At 39.3% G+C, this 22311-nt stretch overlaps 2 protein-coding genes and 1 pseudogene across 2 annotated transcripts; 2 read left to right on the forward strand and 1 right to left on the reverse strand.

Moving 5' to 3' along the window:
• Nucleotides 1-10104: 10104 nt before the first annotated feature.
• On the forward strand, nt 10105-11912 carry LOC143854958 (uncharacterized). Its single transcript, XM_077365105.1, has 5 exons — nt 10105-10296; nt 10415-10518; nt 10627-10752; nt 10880-11151; nt 11504-11912. Exons 1-5 carry the CDS (start codon nt 10185-10187, stop codon nt 11760-11762), a joined length of 873 nt encoding a protein of 290 aa, XP_077221220.1. The 5' UTR covers nt 10105-10184; the 3' UTR covers nt 11763-11912.
• Nucleotides 11913-16791: 4879 nt separating this feature from the next.
• On the reverse strand, nt 16792-18113 carry LOC143854734 (50S ribosomal-like protein). Its single transcript, XM_077364838.1, has one exon. The coding sequence runs from the start codon at nt 18030-18032 to the stop codon at nt 17601-17603; it is 432 nt and encodes a 143-aa protein (XP_077220953.1). The 5' UTR covers nt 18033-18113; the 3' UTR covers nt 16792-17600.
• A 2450-nt stretch (nt 18114-20563) lies between these two features.
• Nucleotides 20564-21526, forward strand: LOC143853741 (rust resistance kinase Lr10 pseudogene; annotated as a pseudogene).
• The last annotated feature ends 785 nt before the right edge of the window (nt 21527-22311 follow it).

Consider the following 22311-nt stretch of genomic DNA (forward strand, 5'->3'; position numbering starts at 1 on the left):
GTAGCAATTACACTCAATTATCAATAGATTTGAAGTTTCCAAAGGAGCAGGGGCGGAACTACGTATAGCTTTGGGGGGGCCACGGCCCCCCCAAAGATTTGCAAAATCATTAAAAAAATCAATTGTTTCCCACTTTCCCCATCTCCCTATGTTAAAAAAAATCCCAAGGGGTGAAAATATCAATTCCCCATCTCCCTGTGTTAAAAAACAAAGATTTGCAAAATCATTAAAAAAATCAATTGTTTCCCACTTTCCCCATCTCCCTATGTTAAAAAAAATCCCAAGGGGTGAAAATATCAATTCCCCATCTCCCTGTGTTAAAAAACAAAGATTTGCAAAATCATTAAAAAAATCAATTGTTTCCCACTTTCCCCATCTCCCTATGTTAAAAAAAATCCCAAGGGGTGAAAATATCAATTCCCCATCTCCCTGTGTTAAAAAAAAATCCTGTAGAAAGCTTCCTTTTTGGTTTGACGAAACCCTACCTGCAAAAAAAAAAATTTTACAACTAGTCCGGCCCCCCGGGTGTAAATTCCTGGTTCCGCCCCTGCAAAGGAGCACTTCGAACCTTGAGGAAGTTGTAATAGATGTTTATGAGAAGGTAGGTAAAAATGAAGAACCAATTTTTTTCACATGGGACTATGAAATACATGGACGGTATCTAAAAGCAATACAAAAAATGTTCCCAGTCTGTATGAGAGACGAGATTCTGACAAACACATGCATTTCAAAACACCTACGGTCTTCAAGATTTATACCCAAAAAGTATTTTAAAAAAGAGGAATGCTAAACTGAAGGGCACCCAAAGGGCTGCACATCACCAGGTGCATTTAAAATAGCTGCAAATCAGAGAGTATTAAATGCACTTTGGTGACATGCGGAGGTGCCCTTTCAGCTGATTTTTCATGGGCACCCCTGAGTTTAGCATTCCTCTTTAAAAAATTACACAAGCCTTGAAGGAACTACAAATCCAAAAAAATAATAAAATCCTAGTAAACCTGTAAAATCTAAAGGTGCAAATTCACTCATATATAAACTAGCTCTTCTTAAGTGACCTATTGAGAGCATGGAATGAGAAAAAGATGTCCTAATATAGGAGTTTATCACTCCAAAACCCCACTTTTAATCTCACAACTTGATCCCAGTATTTAAAAAAAAAGTGACTATTTTCAGCTAAAATCAGTCTAAACAATATCTTGAATCACCAACCAAGTGGTACCACAAACTTTAACTCTCAAAAATCATAATCTCACATTTCTTGGGCCAAAGTTCTTTCTAGTTTCAGCTTATACTCGGTTAGTGACATCAGACGATGCTGGAAGGAGATTTGCTATAGTAGGGACTATGAGGAGGTAGTCACACTTAGGTGGAAGCCTCTGATCCTCGTAGTTTAAAGCTAAATTTTGACGGTTCCAGTTTGGATAACGCCGGACCAGTAGGCATTGGATGAATCCTTAGAGATGTTGAGCAGTTCAATCAAGTGGACAATCTCTAGATCGATATTAAGGATTCTAACGAGGCAAAGATCAGGATATTAGGTTGGTGCCGAGTACAGACTTGGAAAGCCTCATTGTGGAAAGTGACTCCCTCAATGTTATTGGACGGTTCAATGTGAGATCCCCCTACCCTTGGAGATTTTCAGAGTTTATCGATGAGATACTCGATCATGTGGAAGGTCACTCTGTAATATTCCTCCATGTCAGGAGATCGGCGAATGCAGAGGCGGATCGGCTTACCTGGGGAGGCAATCGAGATCGGGTATAGATATTTTTTATTTTCTTCCTCCTTGAGTTTTGTTGTATTCATTGTACTTGTTCTCTCTTTTTGCTGTTCTTTTGATTGCCTCGGCTCTCTCTTTTTGTTGTTCTTGTTCTTGTTGTATTCTTTCACCATTTCAAAAAAATAATTCCCACCAACTCTAGGGGATAGAACACGGAAGTTTCCTTCTTAAAGCCTCTTGAAAACAATCTTGACCTGTAAGGCCTACCTCAGAAATTATTTTAAAGGCACAGAAGGAAAGGCTAAAGTCCTTATGCTCTGGTTCACACTTTGAAAGGTAAGTTATTTAAATTTCTTTTATTTCTTTGTACAAGTAGTCCTTTCATATTTCTTTTTTAAAAAAATTTAAAATTATGTCATTTTCAATCATGTTTGTTCCATCCATTGTCAAGTTAGTTTTATTTATGCACAGATAATTGTTACTATATATTTAGCTTAATCAATTGTAGAGTTCTCTTTCATTATATTTGCTCTACTTGGAGAAACTCTCTCACTCACTCTCTAACAAAACTTTGCTGCGCAACGTTGCGCTGGAGGTTCCTGCGCAACGCCCTAAAATAAAGAGGAAACAAGAGGTGTGGAAATATCAAACATTGGGTGTGAAAAATATCAGACAATGAAATTGATATTGCCACACCCCTGCTTTTACTGTATTTTAATGTGTTGCCTAGGAACCTCCCCATATTGTACTTCTCTTGAGTCTTGATCTCCAAATCCTCACTACAAATGGCACAACCCTTGCATTTGAATCTTTGCTGATTTTCCTGCCAAACAGGTTACCTCTTTTTAATTAGTTACTTAATGTAGTTTTAGATGGAGATTTTATATGGTGTAAGCCCTTATGGTCGCCTTTTTTTTCAAAAAATACTGTACCGACCACACTATAGGATGATCCAAACCGTCCATGTGATAGGCCACAACGTGAATAGGTTGTGCCCAAAATATCATTTCCATAGGATGATGGGATCATCCCATGAGAGAGAGAGAGAGAGGTGACGGTATTTTAAAAATGAGGGCATTTTTGTCCTAAACCCTTGCAAACCAGTCACCATCACTATAGATTGGTTATTTCCTAGTCTCCCCTCTTCATATGTCATAGTCAGTAGAAAGTCCTTTCATTTGGTCATTTTCCCTTAAAACAAATGAAAAAGAAAAAGACGAAGGTACATAACGTATATTAACCAACCCGCCACTTCAGTTTTTTTGGATAAACCGACTTTTTCAGAACAATAACCGAAGCCGAAACCGAAATCCGAAATTTTATGTTTTTACTAACTGAAACCGAACCGAAACACTTACAAACCGAACCGAAATGGCCGACCGAATTCGGTTCGGTCGGTTATTTCGGTTTTAGCCGAATAATGCACAGCCCTACTCACGTCAATTTACACATATATAGAAAAACCAAAAAACATTTGTAGAAGTCTCAAACAACGTGAAAATTGATTTTGAATTTTCTTTTCCAATGCACCTTAACCCATCAAGATTTTATATGGTGTAAGCCTTTATGGTCCCATATTTTTCAAAAAGTACTGTACGGACCACACGATAAAATGATTCAAACCGTCCATGTGATGGGTCACAACGTAAATAGGTTATGCCAAAAAAATCATTTATATTGGATGATCCTAACACTCCGATCTTTAGAGGAACTGCATATTATGGAAACCTCTATAGATCTAAGGGCTATGTCACAATTCCTCTCTCTTTCTCTCTCATGGGATGATCCCAACAGTCCATTAGAGGACTCTCTCTCTCTCTCTCTCTCTCTCTCGTGGGATGATCCCAACCGTCCATTAGAGGGCCCCAATGCCCCCCTCTCTCTCATGGGATGATCCCAACCGTCCATTAAAGGGCCACAATGCCCCCCTCTCTCTCATGGGATGATCCCAACCGTCTATTAGAGGGCCACAATTCCTCTCTCTTTCTCTCTCATGGGATGATCCCAACAGTCCATTAGAGGGCCACAATGCCCCCCCCTCTCTCTCTCTCTCGTGGGATGATCCCAACCGTCCATTAGAGGGCCCCAATGCCCCCTCTCTCTCATGGGATGATCCCAACCGTCCATTAGAGGGCCCCAATGCCCCCCTCTCTCTCATGGGATGATCCCAACCGTCCATTAAAGGGCCACAATGCCCCCCTCTCTCATGGGATGATCCCAACCGTCTATTAGAGGGTCACAATGCCCCTCTCTCTCTCATGGGATGATCCCAACCGTCCATTAGAGGGCCACAATGCCCTCTTTCTCTCATGGGATGATCCCAACCGTCCATTAGAGGGTCACAATGACCCTCAGGTTCGTGCACCTCTCTCCGGTATCCTCTTATTCTGAGTGAACCTCCTCTCACAGGTTGGTAGTCTCTCACTTTCAGTTGTTTAAACCCCTAATTTTTTTAGAAATCTATGGTTTAAAGCCTTAAAGTTTGGTTTAAACCCCTAATTTTCCCCAAAATTTTCACAGATTATTGGTTTAAACCTCCAAGTTTGGTTTAGAAATTTAGTTTAGAAAACCCTATATTTTCCCAAATTAGTTGAGAAAACCGTATATTTTGGGAAATCAGTTTAGAAAACTCTATAATTTTCCCAAATCAGTTTAGACTCAAACCAATAAGTTAGGGTTGGTACTCTCTCTCTTTCAATTTGGAAAATCAGCAACTAAAACCTTTTTTTTAGAAATCTATGGTTTAAAGCCCTAAAGTTTGGTTATGTTTTTTAGAAATATATGGTTTAAAGTCGTAAAGTTTTGTTTGAACCCCTAATTTCTTAGAATTGTATGGTTTAGAGCCCTAAAGTTTGGTTTAAACCCCTAATTGCTTCCAATTTTTTCACAATTTTTTTTCGACCCACAATTACGGGCAACTTCTTCCCGCCGATGTATTCAAATGATACCGCATCCTTTACAAAGCCGTCGACGTGTAAGATAAAAGAAGCTCTTCGTTCTACCGTTCTTCTGTTTACACAAAATTAAACCATTGTCAAAATAACCAATTGAAAAAAAATCATTCCAATTAACAAGTAAAGCAGCCATTTTAGAATTATGCACAACTTCAACCACTACTAAATCTCCATAAAACAACATAAACCACTACTAAGACAATTCGGGCCACTTTTAAACACTCTAGACCACTACTAAGTCATGACAAGGAAATATGAACCACTGCTTACCCTATATAAACCACTTATAAATTCTATAAACCACTGTTAAGCCAATATAAACCACTTATAAAAACTATAAACCATTGGTAATCCTAAATAAACAACTTATAAACACTCTAAAACCACTGGTAAGTCTATATAAACCACTTATAAACACTCTAAACCACTGATAGGGTTATATAAACCACTTATAAACATTATAAACCACTGATAAGCCACTCTAAAACCACTGGTAAGTCTATATAAACCACTTCTTACCCTGTATAAACCATGTATAAACACTCTAAACCACTGATAAGCCTACATAAACCACTTATAAACAGTCTAAACCACTGATAGGCTTATATAAACCATTGTTTACCCTATATAAACCAGTTGTAAAAACTCTAAACCATTGATAAACCTATATAAACCACTTACAAACACTATAAACTACTTCTTACCCTGTATAAACCATGTATAAACACTCTAAACCAATGATAAGCCTACATAAACCACTTATAAACAGTCTAAACCACTGATAGGCTTATATAAGCCACTGTTTACCCTATATAAACCAGTTGTAAACACTCTAAACCACTGATAAGCTTATATAAACCACTTATAAACACTATAAACTACTTCTTACCCTGTATAAACCAATGGTAAACACTCTAAACCACTGATAAGCCTACATAAACCACTTATAAACACTCTAAATCACTGATAGGCTTATATAAACCACTGTTTACCCTATATAAACCAGTTGTAAATACTCTAAACCACTGATAAGCCTACATAAACCACTTATAAACACTCTAAATCACTGATAGGCTTATATAAACCACTGTTTACCCTATATAAACCAGTTGTAAATACTCTAAACCACTTATAAGCCTATATAAACCACTTATAAACACTATAAACTACTGCTCACCCTGTATAAATCATTTATAAATCCTTATAAACCAATTATAAACACTCTAAACCACTGGTAAGCCTTAATAAACTACTAATTACGATTATAAACCACTACGGAGGATTCTTAACCAAAGAAGCTATATAAACCACTTATAAACACCCACTTCAGTACCGGTTTATGGTAGTGAAATACTGGTTAAACTTAAGAAATTAGTGGTTTACAGAAAAATAACAATGATTATAAAGTGTTTAAAGTAATTTAAATAAGATTAAATAGTGATTGAAGGCTTTCTGCAATGGAAGACAGTAGTTTAACATGAAAAACTTTCATTCAAGTTTATAAACATGCCTTATAATGGAAAGAGAGGGGAGAGGGGTAAAAATACACACCTTTCCATTAAATGGAAGCTTTCTGCAATGGAATTATGGTTTCTAGTGAAGATTTTTAAGATTTCCAAATCCAATAATGTTTTTTTCCAATATTTGTTGAAAATGGAGGCGTCGTGCAATGCAATGAAGGGTTAGGAAGGCTTTCACATCTAAAAATGAGGTTTTCAGCAATAGAATGGAGCTTTTGGCATCTGACAATGGAGGTTTTTGGGTTTAAAAAATGGAGGTTTTTGGGTTTTTCATACGTACGTTTTTTTGGTATGTGGGAGGAAGAAGAAGAAGAGGGAAAAAGGTGGGTTTTGGGATTTGTTTTTCTCTAAATGTAATCATTTCAAAAAAGATGATTTGATAGGGAGAGAGAGAGAGAGAGAGAGAGAGAGAGAGAGAGAGAGAGAGAGAGTCAAGGGCATTTTAGTCATATGCACTCTTGATTGGTGATTTAGAAAACACCCCTCTTGAAATGTCATAGTCAGTAGAAACCCCTTCTATTTGGTCATTTTCCCTTGTTTTAATGAAAAAGAGGCTTTGCATGTGAATTCTTGGGGAATGTGCGACATTTTTTAAAATTTTGGTGTATGAGTGTATGACAGCTGTTGTCTGTTGGCATGTGCCATTTCCTAAAAAAACAAATGTACAAAAGGGTGCTACTTACTAAAAAGACATGTAGAAAAGGGCCTTTCTCTAATATCTCTCTGACATCTCTCTCTCTCTCTCTCTTAAGATTTGAGATCTCTCTCTTACCCATAAAAAAAAAGATTTGAGATCTCTCTCTCTCTCTCTCAAGATCTGAGACGAGGGTTTAGGGAAGAAAGGAAAAGGGGATGAGTTTAGGGTTCGGGGAAAAGAAAAAAAAAATAGAAGAAGTTGAAGAAGAAGAAGAAGAAGAAGAAGAAACAGAGCTCTCTATTCCTAGAGCTTGAGCATGAGCTTAGAGAAGAGAAACAAGAGCTTGGAGAAGGGAAAAAAAGAAGAAGAGTAAGAGTGCTCCAGATCTTGAGTTTCTTTAGGGTTTGGTGAGGAAGGGAATAGGAAAAAAGTGAATCAAGATTCAAGAGATCCCTCTCCGATCTCTATCCGAATATTTGGGTTTCAAGCTTGACTTGCTTTTGAATCTGGTCATCATCTTTTTTTTAACTCTCTCATTTGGAGAGAAACACTGTGTTGTGTGTTAAACGAATTATTCTGTTCAAACCGAATTAACCGAAAAACCGAATTTGTAATCGGTTCGGTTTCGGTTCGGTTTCTCATAAATTCGGTTTCGGTTCGAATTTTGGGAAACCGAAATAAATTCAGTTTTAACATTTCGGTTTTTTCGGTTCGGTTTTAACCGAATAACCACCCCTAGACGTTGCCCAATTTTCTTTTCCTCGTCTCTTACCAAGTAATTTTCCAAGGAAAAAGGTTTTAAGGAAATTTTTGATGTTTTTCCAACGTGTAGTCAACTAGTCATCATACACTTTTCAAATCTCGTGAGTAACGAGAAATTCAAACGCACAACATGGTGTGAGATGTCTCCAACTCGTGTCTAACAAGAAATCCACACGAGAGTGTAGGGAAACTTCGGAAAGGTCAGCAAAATTAGTCAACATATTTTCAATGACCAGCTCATATAAAATGGGCACTCACTCATAGGCGGGCAATGGGGGTGGGGCCGGATGCTGCATTTCCCCTCCCTGTCCCTGCCGCTGCCGAAAGGACCATTCTCCGTCCCCGGGGATGGTGGGGAATTTCCGTCCCACCCCTCGGGGAATACAAAATCCCCCTCCCGTCCCCGCCCCACACAAATATCCTCACCTCAAAAAAGCTTTTTAACACCCATAAAAAAGAAAAAGACCAGCCGTGTTTGTGTACTTATCAAAATATGGTAGTACCAATATCATTAGCATAAAAGAAATATTTACTATTAAAAAAAAACACTAAAACAGTATTAAAATAAGAGGATATTGATAATGGCTTGCATATTAAAACGGGGCGAGGCGGGTCCATCTCCATCCCCATCACCATCCCCGTTTTCACGGGTGAAATTGCTGGCCCTACTCACACACCATAATACTATAAAAAATGACGCGGGAACCCTCGTCGTTTCCTCGCAAATAATCAAATCTACGAAACAGAAGACTTCAAACATGGAAACCAAAAACTCAAGACCTAAGTATTTTAGGCCAAAGCTTCCCACTAAGCTACAAAAACAAAGAAAAAAAAAAATGTCCATGTCGACATCTTTTGCAAAGGGAATTGACAATATAATTTGATATTAGGAAGAAATGATATCATGAGTCATGAGTCATGAGTCATGACAACCTTGTGTGAAGGTTGTCCCAAACGGGCATGTGTACTAAATAAAGGTATGCCAGTAGTTTTATGAAATAGGTAGAGGTATATTTGTCTTAATAAATTGTTATTAATGTATTGTTGGATATATGGCCTACTAGGAGGGGCTCTTAGGAAGCTCCCATACATGGGTGTGTGACTTGTGTTTTACACCATGTCAGTCTGTCTTACTAGTATAAGTGACATACCTAATTCTAATTAAGAATGTCTATAGCAGCCCTAATTAGATAAGGGTGTAAATATCAGCTCACATAGGCAAAATTTGTGTTATCCACATGATATCAGCATGAAAAGGGCCGAGATCTACTATCAGACAATCCAAACCATCCAATTGGAGGATTCTGATTATTGGATCTGAATCATAGAGTTAATAGTTTTTCTTAGGAATATATGCTTACCCACCATATAAAAACTAATTTCCATTCCTTTTGTTTGGGTAGCTTACAAATTTAATAATTACAACAATCTACCAGTCAAAGTTCCAGCCGAACGCCTTACACCTTTCCTTGTGGATTTTTCGAAAGAACTTTATAAAGACTAACAAAATCATAACAGAGTCCCAAACAACCCTTTTTGACTCTTTGGAAAATTCCATCCCGTTTTCTCTCCACATGTTTCAAAGTTCAAACCGGTTTACACACTTACAACCTTTCCCTTCACACCAGAACAAAACCATGTTCTACTTAAGCCATTGTTTTCTTATCTTTTCTATGCTTGCCAAATCGTCCCTTTGTAGTCTGGGTTTGAGAAAGTTCATACACCAACACTTAGATCATTCAAATTGTGGTACCATCCATACGTTTTGAATAGAAAGTAGTATCATTCTTCTTTTTCATGTGCAATCTAGACCATTGATCTTGTAGAACATAATGAGGAGAACCAAATCCTCTTGGCCCCATGTGGAATCATGTGCAATCTAGACCATTGATCTTGTAGAACATAATGAGGAGAACCAAATCCTCTTGGCCCCATGTGGAATGGGCATCCAATGCATTAGATGAGAAGACAAAAATACCAATAGTTTAGCTTTTATTGATTGAGTTCCAAATAGGGATCGATCAAAGGCTTAGGATCATCTGATCTAGGTTTGAAGGTGGTGGCCCGGGGAAGAAAAAGGGGGTGAATATATCATTTCCCTAGAAAAAAACATTTTATATATAGTGAAGCAATATATTCACCCCTTTTTTTTCTTGGAACAGCCTCCTCTAGTCTGCTAATGACCACTATTTTACACTAGAAGAGGCTGTCCCAAGTAAAAAAGGGGGAGATTAGATCATTTATTTAATGTTAAATTGCATGATTGGCCTGATTCTTGGACCAAGTTCCAAAGCAAGCAACTGATTCCTCAATATACGTATTTCCACTCCGTAGTATCTCACCGTATATATACAAATTTAAGAGAGTATTTTCTCGCGATATGATAAGTTGGCGAAAAATATTGTCGACAGCTTCCTATCCGCGGTTAAAGCTTGTACGCGCATTCAAAACGAGGAAACTGGCTTAGTGTGAACCCATCATTTCCAACTTTCTACTTTTCCAAAACCAGACTTATATATATGAGATATGCTACAAGATCACTACAAAAGTAGAGAAACCCAAACCAAATCTTTCCTTAGCATTTCCAAATAATGTATAGATTACTTCAACAACCCAAATCTGAAATTTCAGATTTCTTCATAAAGGAAACATCTTCGGATAATATTCCATTGGAGTTTCTCGAAGAGGCTGTTTTTGCAGGAGGTAGTCTGTCTTTATTTCTATTTCATGTGTGTCTATTGGCCTTTTATTTTGGTTCTTGGAAGAAATATTGTTTCTCAAAAAGGATTTTTCCTTGTTTAACATTTTGATTTTATTACAGATAGTTTTTTGAGTTTGGAAGCTGCTTTTGGGCATTGTGATGGAGTTGTTAAAACAGCTGTTGGTTTTTGTGGAGGAACCCTTAAAAAACCAACAAGTAGAGAGGTATGAAGTCGATCTAACTACACTTAGAGAGAAGAATTTTGGTGATAAAAGATTTATTATTAATTCCTTTTTTTTTTACTCAATTCAACTTTGTTTGATGATATGCAGGTCATTGAAGGAGGAACTGGTCACACTGAGGCTGTAAAAGTCACTTATGATAACCGTAAAATCTGTTACAAATCTCTTTGCAATGTGTTCTTTGAAAGCCATGATCCCACCAACAAACAATATCTGGTAATTCACCCTGTAATCAAACACTCAATTGCTTGAGAGAACCATAAAACTATAATTTAGACGTTTAATTCATATTGTTACAGCATGGTTTTTCAATATCTGTTTCTGAGGGATCTAATTGTGACAGGGATTTGGGGTTGAGACACACTACCTCTCTGCAATTTTTTATGCTAATGAGGATCGGAAGAAGCAAGCAAGAGAGTCAAAGATAAAGTTTCAAATGAAGATCAATAGGAGGATGGTCACAAAGATCATCCCTTATGCTTCGGATTTCTTCCTTGCTGAAAATCAACATCAGAAATATTATCTACAGAACAAATACATTGGCCTTTGCGAGAGTCTGAATTTGCGAAGCACCCAGCAGTTTGTAGATTCACATATAGCTTGCAAACTCAATGGGTAAGTATCAGTGAACAGGTTGCAACATTTTATGATGATATTTAGGCCCATCCTGCCCTGCATGTTGCCCCACTTCGATTGATCTTGACCGTCTGTCTGGTGGGCTCACCATGAATTGTCCATGGGCTTCAAAAATCTCTCTGGTTCTAACCATCTATATTCTCTAATCTCTATTCTGCCCATTTGCAATGCTCTTCATCAAATGGCTGGGATCATCAAATTATATTGCTTTTATTGGGGGCATGGCACAATCTAAGATGGGGCCCACCAGGGTGGTCTGTAAATGCCATTCCTCTTATGATAATAGCCTGACTAGCGGGACTTATTTTCAGTTGTTTTTTGGGTTTGGCAGGATTTTGGGGCATCAGGAAGACATGGTTGCTGAGAGATTGAAGAAATTCATGGAAAGCTGTGAATTTTCAAAGCAAACCAAGCTTGTTTTGGAAGGAATAATAGAGGATTTGGAGAGAAATCTTGAAGGAAGAAACAAGATTACAATTTCAGTTGACAATCATGAAGGAGAGAGAATATATAGTAATTTTACTGGCAAACAGCTTGAAGAAGCTAACCAAGATTACAATTTCAGTTCACAAAATAACAGCGGAAATTGATAGTGACACCCATAAATAAAGGCATTTTCCACCATGCCAGTTTGTCTTGTTTATCTGCCAACACAAACTGGTACGTGCATCCATGCCTAATTTAATGGGTTCCTATCTCACCCCCTGCTAAATAAATATCATTCTTCTCCCTTTCCTAAAGTTTTGTTTTATGTATTGCGCATTATGGGTGGAAGTTGGCCGGCGTGTAAAGGGTTAATGTCAGAAATTATGGGTGAAAGTTCCAATAACCTGTTGACTACACAGAATTTTCTTAGTTGTCTTTTTGTCTTACGGTAGTGATAAAAAGTTGGCCCCATTGTAGGATAAATTCACCCCCATTCAGGGGCGATGCCGGAAATTTTGCACAAGGGGGGCAAAATTTATTTTCCATCTTAGCGATGATTGGAAATGGGGGCATATTTTATTAAAAATGGGGTAAGTATAAAAAAATATTAAAAAATAAAGGTATATTTTTTTTTCCCCAAAAAATTAACGCTTCCCATTCAAGTGCCATCACCCCTGCCCCCATTGAAGCCAAAGCCATTCACCCCCATCACTGGTTCTGAAGGCACTGCCAGTTAGACCTTGCAAATGGGCGGGCCGGGCCGGGTATGACCCGGAAAATTTTACGGGTCACTATGCTTGGACCCGGCCCGGCTACGGGCCGGGCCGACCCTCGGGTCGCCCGGATTTCTGACATATTATTTTTAAGATTTTTTTTAATAGGGATTCGCTAGACACCTTCCCCGAGTCTACTTTTCGGCTTGTCCAGATCCTTTGCTGCAAAGATCCGACAGAAGTACGAGTTGCGCAAAGGTGGCTAGCAATAAAATAATAGCAATTTATAATAATCATACGGTTACTAAGTTTTAAATGAAAAATTATGAAAAAAGGAAAGCAAAGTAGAAAAATTACAAAAAAAATACCAAAAGAATGTATTAAAATATGACAATTACGAAAAAAACTACAAAGAAAATTAAAAAAATATGACAATTACGGAAAAAAAGGCAAAAATAAAACTTTTGTAATTCTCTATGGGCACCCGCGGGTCCACCCGGCCTGGCCCAATTTTGACGGGCCGGGTGGGCCCGCGGGTCAATTTTAAACTGGTGTCAGATTGGTGACCTGGACCCGGAATTTACGGGCGGGCAGGGTGGACCCACGGGTCCGGGTTACTTTTTGCCAGGTCTACTACCAGTATAGTGTTTCTCTTTCTCTCCTCCTCTACGTGAACCCTTGGTGGGGCCAACAATTGAATTGTTTAGATCTTTGAACAAGGTAAGCCCCTCCCATACTTATTCTCACAACCAATACTATACTCTCCCTCTCCTCTCTTTGTACATGAATCCTTCATGGGGCACAACAATGAATGGTTTGTATGGGCCAACAACTGAATTGTTTAGATCTTTGAACAAGGTAAGTCCCTCCCATACTTATTCTCACAACCAATACTATACTCTCAATCTCTCCTCTCTTTGAACATGAGTCCTTAACGGGGCACAACAATGAATGGTTTAGATCTTTGGAAATGATGGACACCTAAAAATTGTGTGTTTTTTTAAAAAGGGTTTTGCTAACGAGTGCCCTTAGCTTTGTTTGTTTGCATAAAAGCCATGATAGTCTTGGGGTTTTGCTTTGCACTAATTTGGGTGTCACGTTAGCAAAATCTTTTGTTAATTTGGTTGCTAATGTAGCATCGAAATCCCTTGAGACTATTGGACAAGTCTCATAGGTAATCATTGCATGTTTGGTGATGTGATATCCATGTCGTCTCCTTATACCTTCCAATAAGGGTGCAACTCGGGTCAGGTTAGATCGGGTAAGGCTATCCCAACCCAACCCATGATAGCATTCCCTTAACCCTAACTCAACCCAACCCGAGCCTCGGGTTGAGAATGGTCAATTAACCCTAACCCAACTCGCATCTAAATCTATCAACCCTAACCCAACCGATCTAACCCAAAATCAGTTCAGGTTGAGTCGGGTTCGCCTAGGGCCAAACAGAAAAATACAATAACACAAAGAAAATTAGGGGTGCAACTTAGATCGGGTTGAGTTTGGGTTTGGATTGAGGTTTCCCAATGTGAGTTGAGTACAGATCGGGTTTGGGTTGAGGGTTTAGGCAACCCGACCCGAGTGAAACCCAACATTTTTATCATTTTTTTTTTTGTAAGCTTAAGAACTCGGAATGGGTCAGTTGAATTTGGGTCGGGTTGGGTCGGGTTAAACCTCGTTGGGTTAGGTTCAAGTTGGAAAAAAGGGTTCCACGGGTCTGGTCGGGTTGACCTCAACCAGACCTGACCAACCCGACCCGAGTTGCACCGCTAAATAAAATCAAGATAAAATTTGACGACATAGTTTGGGTTCAGATCAGGTCTCAACCCTAACTTAACCCAAAATTAAATTGGGTTGGCTTTTCCCAAACGTATCCCCACTCGAGGAAATAACAACCCAACCCGAGCCAAAACCGGGTTGAACCCGACCCAAGTTGCACCGTACCTTCCAAGCCAAATTTCTTAAAAAGGTGTACATTGGCATGGAGAATGATGCTCTCTCTCTCTCTCTCTCTCTCTCTCTCTCTCTCCTCTTCCTATATTGGTAATGAAACCCCCTCCCACAACTCTACGAGGTTGGCAACCAAACACCACTTATCACCATTCTATGAGGTAAATTCTAGGTAAGTCAAATGTTTGTCTCCTCCCTATAGACTACTTATATCATTAATCTACAGGGTAACTAACTACAGCCTTGTAGGGTTAGTTTCTCCTCTTTGAATTAGGTTTTCTGCTGGAGAAATTAACCCAAGATTAGAAATTTTGCTTTGGGTTTAAGAGCCCTAACCTAGGTTTTGACTTTTGACTAAAATAGACTTTTGCTCAAGACGAAATAGAGAGAGAGGGTCTCCTCTGTGATATTGCACGACTTATTCCCTTTCTATCCCCATAGGCAAGGTATCTAAAACTCCTTTATTTATTCTAAAATTTTCTAATTAGCTTCAAAGCAAAAGGCAAAAGTATAAGTGAGGACCACTTGTTCTATGTAGACCATTTACTTGATTCTCTCCCACTGTCATGAAATTTTAATTTGTGGAGACTCATAGGCCATGTTTGGAAACCGTGAATTTTTTTTCCTATTGAATATTTGCTTAATTGGGCCACGTTTGGCTACCATGATTTTTTCCCGATAGTATTATCTGACCTAATGCTTGGGGGGGGGGGGGGGGGGGGGGGTGAAGACACTAGAGTGACTGAGTGTGGAGAGGGTAGGAAAGGTGTGAAAAACAACGAGACAAAAAAATTCTACCCATAATATGTTTTATTTTTTCATTGTGTTTTTAGCCTCTCACCCACTACTCATTCGTGCCCTCTAAAGTCTCTCGTTCTCCTGCCCTCCTTCCCCACTCTCATCACTTGAGAATTTATCATGAAAAAAATGGGAAGCGATATATTCGGCCACTTTGTTTTTACTTAGGCAGCTCCCTCTAGTATATCCATGATTACTCTTTTTTACACCGGAGGCAGCTGTCACATGTAAAAAAATGGGGTGAATACATCATTTCTCAAAAAAAAATAAAAATCATGGTGGCCAAACATGGCCTTAAATGGTGGTAGAGGGCTGAATAAGGGGGGCTTGAGCGAGACTGAGTGGGGAGTGGGTAATAAAAAAACACCATTCAAAATATAACCCTCATCGACTGCGAAGTGGCAAATAACAGTTGTCGAAGGCCACATTACAACGTCACGCTTGAAACCTCCACGCCTAGGTTGTTCTACAGTAGGGCGGACTGGAACCTATCTTTTTCTTCAATTGCACATGGTTGAATTTATCAGCGGCTGAAGTTCTGCCTTGTATGAGGAACAGAACTGGACAGACGTATGTGGCTTTGGAGGCCAATATTTCGGTGGGATTGGATTGGAATTGGTACTGCGAGGAGCTCGTGGTGGTTCCAGTGATGGCGATGGTGTGGAACGCTCTGACTGGATTGGAGAATTTTGGTATAGCATTGAGCGTGGCCAACTTTACCACACTTAAAACAAGCATTTAGATTGTTGGAACGATTGGATTGATTTCCAACATGATATGTAGGGGCTGATTTTGTAGACTTTTATTTGAAATATTCGGATTTCGAGTTTGTACCTCCTTGTGAAGATTTATTTTGAAAGAAGGATAGAGACTACGAACATCGACATACTTCTTAGCACCTCGACGAGCAAACTTAGGCTCCACCTTCAAGGCTAGTTGATATGCATTATTGACACTCAATGATCGGTGCATTTCCACCTCACCACGAATAGAAAACTTCAAATTATCAACATACCTTCACACAAGTTGATCTTTACCCTCTTGAATATCATTACGAGCCATGAGTTTGTAGAATTCTTCGGTTTAGTCCAACACACTCTTGGATTCTTTGCGTAAGTTGTTGAATTGAAAAAAGATAATTTGGAAAAATCCAACGGAAGAAATTTCTCATTAAGCCTTGACTTCATTTTCTCCTAAAAACAAATCTTAAGTTTTCCTTTGCGGATTCTCGTCTCTTGAACTTTACCCCACCATGTTGAAGCATAGCCACAAAGCCTTGTAGCCACAAGCTTTACACATTGGCTTTCGGGTGTCTCCTAATAATCGAAGAACTTTTCAATGGCACTAAGACATTAAAAAAACTCTTCGGGTTGTAGACGACCATGGAACTCCGGCAAGTCAATGTTGACGGTGTCGAAATCACGATAGAACCTTCCCAAACTAGCCTCTTCATGAGTATTGGTGAAGAGATTCACATCGGACTCGTCACTAGAACCTCCACGTCTTAATCTACCACGCTCACTACAAGCCTCTTGGCATTCAAGTCGGATGGTAAGTTGCTCAACTTGTCTTCGAAGCGCTTGAAGTTCATCATCTCTCAAATCTTCCATCATTTGGTTAATACGCATTCCTCTACTTTTTCGTGCCGCTATGAAAATTAAATTGAAGCTAGTCCAAGAGAGTAACGTTGGCTCTGATACCTGATTATGCGGGTGCTTAAGAGGGAAGAAGAAGATAAATAAGAACACAGCTCAACCTAATTAATATTCCATCAATTACATGAGTTAATCAAAATCCAAAATCCCCTTCTACAACTGATTTCTATCTATTTAAATGAAAAACAACAAGAGGAAATTCATTCAAGCTCATCAACTAGCTAACTTAGGGACTAACATAACATTAATTGCATTGGAACTCACTAACTTTGATTGTTTTGGGAACCCAGAAACACAGTCCACTAAAACTGCCATAACTTTCTACCCACTTGTCCGATTTTCAAGAAAAAATACTTGTTGAAAAGATCTCATAAAAACCTACAACTTTGTAGTTGTAGAGGGACTTAATGTTAAATGTTAGAAAGTTGATCCTATAGATCGGAGGGTTAGGATCAACCTATGGAAATAATTTTTGGGGTACAACCTATTTAGTCCCTCAGGCTGTGGCTCATCTAATGGATGGGTTGGATCATCCTATAGTGCGGCATGGGCCGTACTTTTGAATAAAGTGAGGAGTGTGATTATCAAAATACAGTAGTGCTCCAAAAGATACAACAATTTGAGTAGATGGTAAAAACAAAGACATAGAATTCAGAAGATTGTATCGGAAGAAAACCACAGCAAATTCCTCATCGAAGATTTTCCAGATGCCGAATTGGGCGTCCGAGAGAAATCTGGGTTCCCATCACTGTTAGTAGCAAACATGAAAATTCAATCAGAGACTACTCCTGAGATTTCAATTTCCGAACCAACAAAAATATGTCGTAAAATAATATTTTACGACATATTATTCATTCCGTACCTATTTCTCCCCCTTCCTTCCCTTTTTCTACTCAGGAATCGTGACCAGCATTGGTCGCCAAGCCCTCCTCAGTAATCGATATCTTAAACGGGCAGTTATGGGTCTCGCGTAACCGGATCCGGCCCGATTCATCACCACCGGTAAAAACCTGTCGCGTTTACCTCCTCCATTTCTTGTAACCTCGCCGCTTTTACCTTCGAAAGGCGGCGTGGAAACTAACAGATCCTTCAATGTGTGGCTCAGAAGTCTCTTCTTCTCAGCCTTATCCGGATCGATCAATTGCTGATCGCGCTCTAAAACGGAGGAATCTAATCGGCTACTTTCGGAGCGGATTAGAAGCATTCGTAGGGTTTTCCGGCGCCGGAGCTGGAATCCCGGGCTGGTGTTAGGGCTTCTTGTTGGACTTCCGGCAACCGCGCACTGCGTTGCTAGGATCTTAAATTTCTGCAATGTCTCCATTCTCTCAAAATCTATTTTTCTGTCATTCTTAAGAGAGAATAGGGTTTTCTTCCTTGCAAAGGTTTCACGGTTGTTCTTTGTTCTTCAAAGATTGCTTTTCTTTTCTTTTTGTTCTTTTGTTTTTAAAATTTTTTAAATCTGCTTTTGCCACGTGTCGGGTTAGAGTCTTGCTGGAGCCGGTCCTTTAAAAAAGCCAAGCTGGCTTTCTCGTTTAAGGGAGAGAGACGGTGATCTTGTCGCTTGTTCAATGACGATTTTACCCTTTCCACTATAATAAAACCCCGATTTTTAACTCAGACAATTCGACTGCTCGGCTGAGGGCTGAGCTACCTCTCACTCGGAGCCGTGTTTATTATCCTTACGGGGCCCACTTACGCATAGTGCATGTAGGGTTCAACTTGGGTTGGGCTCAACCCAAACCCGATTTTGGCTCGGTTTGGGTTGGATTGGGAAAAGGCAACCCGACTTAATTTTGGGTTGGGTTAGGGTTGAGGCCTTGGCAACCCAACCTGACTCAACACGACCTGATTTCGGGTTAGATGGGTTGGGTTAGGGTTGAGAGATTTAGACGCGGGTTGGGTTATGGTTGACCATCCTCAACCCGAGGCATGGGTAGGGTTGGATTAGGTTAGGGTTAAGGGAATGCTATCTCAGGTTCGGTTATCCAACCCGACCCGAGTTGTACCACAACAGCTTAAGCTGTTGGAGAAGGCGTTATTTTATTCTTTTATACTTTAACACACCCCTCACGTGTGGCGCCTCTTTCTTTAGGTTGGCCTACACGTGGCACATGTGGCCCTCCTTTTTTGGGTTGGCCATTGCATGTGGAATTTTAATATCGATAAGGCTTGAACTCGGGACCTTTGCTCTAATGCCATGTCAAACAACCAGTTATTATAAATACCAATTTCCCTATTTACTAGAGATTAAATTCACAACCGAGAACATCCGCACCCAAGATTTGAACTCTGGTCAGTTCTGTTAAGATTAACAATTACCACCCAAGGTTGGTTTACTTGGTAGAAAAGACGAAACTCCTTTGTTTTCTGTGGTTTGGTCGCCTTCCTTGAAGATGTGATATATTTTCAAGTTTATGACTATGAGAAGGGAAAAGTTTGATCTCACAATAGTTGCATAGTTCAGAGGTTTTGTAATACATTAAAAGGACCTTGAGCAGTAAGAAAGAGCCACTTTCAATCCAAATCAGACGAAACAGGAATTTGTTTATGGCGAGTTGGATACTTCCGAGGATAGCTTGAAAGTTTGCAATCGTATTGAACACAGATTCGAGTTCAGAACAGAATACAGATAGAAAAGTTCCAGAAGAGTAGGGAGTAAAACCTCCGCCCCCACCATCGACATTCAATGATATCCAATTTGATCGGGGCTAGCCATTGGACTAGGATGATCGTAGGATTTTTTAATACAGTGCCAAATTCATTTTCTGTCCTATAAATTTGATGAATTTGAAGTCCTTATATCATAATTCAAGATGATGGTTGGGTAAAGTCATTCACCATTATTTGGTTTTGTTAATGATTTTGTACCGAGATATCTTGATTCGGTGGTACTTGGCTTCAACTCAAGCATTTCAGATTGGCCCAGAGATAAAACAGAGAATGGAAAACACAGAATATGGGAGGGTTAAAAGAAAGTGGCACTAGGAATCCTCCATGGAATAATACAGTTGTAGGTCTCACATACGATGCCCATCTAAATCGTAATTCATAAACGTGGCACTCGAGAACGATGATCCAAATAGTTCATCCTCCAAGTCCGAACCAGAATGTGAGTGAAAGTTGCACAAGTCCGGTGAGATTCCCTACACATATAGTGACGAAAAGTTAGCCATTTAGAAAACAGAAGTAGGCAAATTATCCAATCAAACATAAAAAAAATTATTTAATATTGGATGGGTAGGATCCTGATTGATTCAATTTTTTTTTGGTGTCACTGATAAGCAGTGGAGATCATTTTGTGTGCCATGTGGGTGATTTAAATTGGTTACAAGATCTTATTCAATGTATTCTCCCAGCAGCCCATGAATTCTAAATTTAGTTCTTCACTTCAGAAATAAAATTAAGGTGCGTTTTGATGTACACCCAAATTATAACCTCCTGGTCATCACATGTGGATTGGGAATATGGATTTGGTTGCCTTTCTATGAGCAAATTGAGTGTTAAATAGCAATCTGAAAAATTCCACAGGTCTGTTTGGGTGTCTAACAAAATTGTATTTTAGGTCCAATTGGTGTATAAACTGTGCAAATTTAGAAGGCCAACACACAAATTGAGCCCAGATGCAATTGGGGTGGACACCCAAACGTACCCTTAGGAAAACAAGTTTTTTAAACTAGCGGACCATGGCGTTCAAGGGTAATGTAAGAGAGAGGTTAGCGTCATGCACACTGTTGTATATTCAGGTGGAACACAATATCTAACACCATTTCCTCTTTCTCGGGTGTAATTGTTGTAATCACAGGAGTTGGGAACTTCCTTCTGGTATGCCTCCTTTTCAACCTATTTTCAAGAATGAAATTCTCAATTTACAACCTAATCTTCTTTTGTAAGGAGGGAACAAATAACACTCAAAATGTGGAGGCATTTCTACGGGGCTTTGGATCTCTCGGTCCACGAAGATATGCTTATTCAGAAATCAAGAAGATGACGACTTCCTTCAGAGAAAAAGTAGGCCAAGGCGGATATGGTAGTGTTTTCAAAGGCAAGCTTCATGATGGCTGTCTGGTTGCTGTGAAGGTCTTGAGTGAGTCCAAGGGTAATGGAGAAGATTTCATACAAGAGGTTGCAAGTATCGGTAGGACTTCTCATGTTAACATTGTCAGACATTTAGGATTCTGCCCTGAGGGTTCGAAGAGAGCACTTATCTATGAGTTCATGCCGAATGGTTCTCTCGAGAAGTTCATCTACGCCGAGAAACCAAGCAAAACAGATCTCCAGGGATGGGAAAAATTATACCAGATTGCGGTAGGAATTGCTCGAGGACTAAAGTACTTACACTGTGGTTGTAACACATGCATTTTGCATTTGGACATAAAACCTCATAACATTCTTCTAGACCAAGATTTCTGTCCTAAAATCTCAGATTTTTGAATAGCTAAGCTATACCCAATGAAAGACAGCACCGTATCATTGTTGGGTGCACGAGGAACTTTGGGATATACTGCTCCTGAGATAGTCTGCAGAAACATTTGAGGAGTATCTCCCAAGTCTGATGTTTATAGCTATGGAATGATGGTTCTAGAAATGGCAGGAGGGAGAAAGAACATTGATGTCGGAGTGGAGAATATTAGCGAAATATATTTCCAACAGTGGATATACAGGCGCCTAGATTTAAATGAAGATCTAGGATTGGATGGAGTTACAGCATAAGAAGAGAAAACTGCAAGGAAGATGATTTTAGTTGGTTTGTGGTGTATACGGACGAACCCGAAGAATAACTTCTCTTTTGATCCTCACTTCTCTTTTGGCTTATAATAGTAACGTTATTGAATATGTCTCTTTTGGATTAGAATCTTTTCTCACTTCTCTTTTGACTTAGAACGGTAACGTTCTTGGATGTCTCTTTTGGCTTAGAATCTTTTCACTTATCTTTTGGCTTATAACGGTAACGTTATTGAATACGTTTCTTTTGGCTGAGAACGCAACCGGATTCTAGAGTATGCCACTGAATTATCAAGTACGCCAGATTCAAGAAATACCCATCGTTCAAAGATATCAAGTACGTCGCCGGAATATAGAGTACGCCGGCCGCCTGAATATTAAGGGGTACGCCGGCTGAAATAATAGGTACGCCGGAGTAAATAATGGGGTACGCCGACGGGATCTCATACAGAAAGACGTATTATTAGAAGACGTCATCGTTTCATATTGATGTCCACGTGTCGTGGATCCGACCGTCTATGCATATTGGTGACGGCCAAGATTTAAACGAACCCAAGGGACTCTGGATTCAAAAGGAAATTTCAAATCCGACCCAAACCAGCTGTCAATAAAGGCGTCACCATTCGAAAAATTTTTTTACGACGTGTCAAGCATCATTCTGTCTGCAGTTATTTCCGACGATCAGGATCCAAACGAACCCAAGCTTCTGTTGGTTCAAATACTCATTACGACGAACCGAAAGAATCACCCTGCAATGCGCTAAACTTACATGTGGTGAGATGAATTAAATACAAGAGATTTTCTCTTCAAAAGAAAATAGTAAAATACTGAAAAATGTGAATGATGAGGAGCAACATATGAGGACTCCATCTTGGTCC

Source organism: Tasmannia lanceolata, unplaced genomic scaffold (genome assembly GCF_043159265.1).
Source record: "Tasmannia lanceolata isolate RefF3 unplaced genomic scaffold, GAP_Taslan_0.1 ptg000020l, whole genome shotgun sequence".
Classification (NCBI taxonomy): domain Eukaryota; kingdom Viridiplantae; phylum Streptophyta; class Magnoliopsida; order Canellales; family Winteraceae; genus Tasmannia; species Tasmannia lanceolata.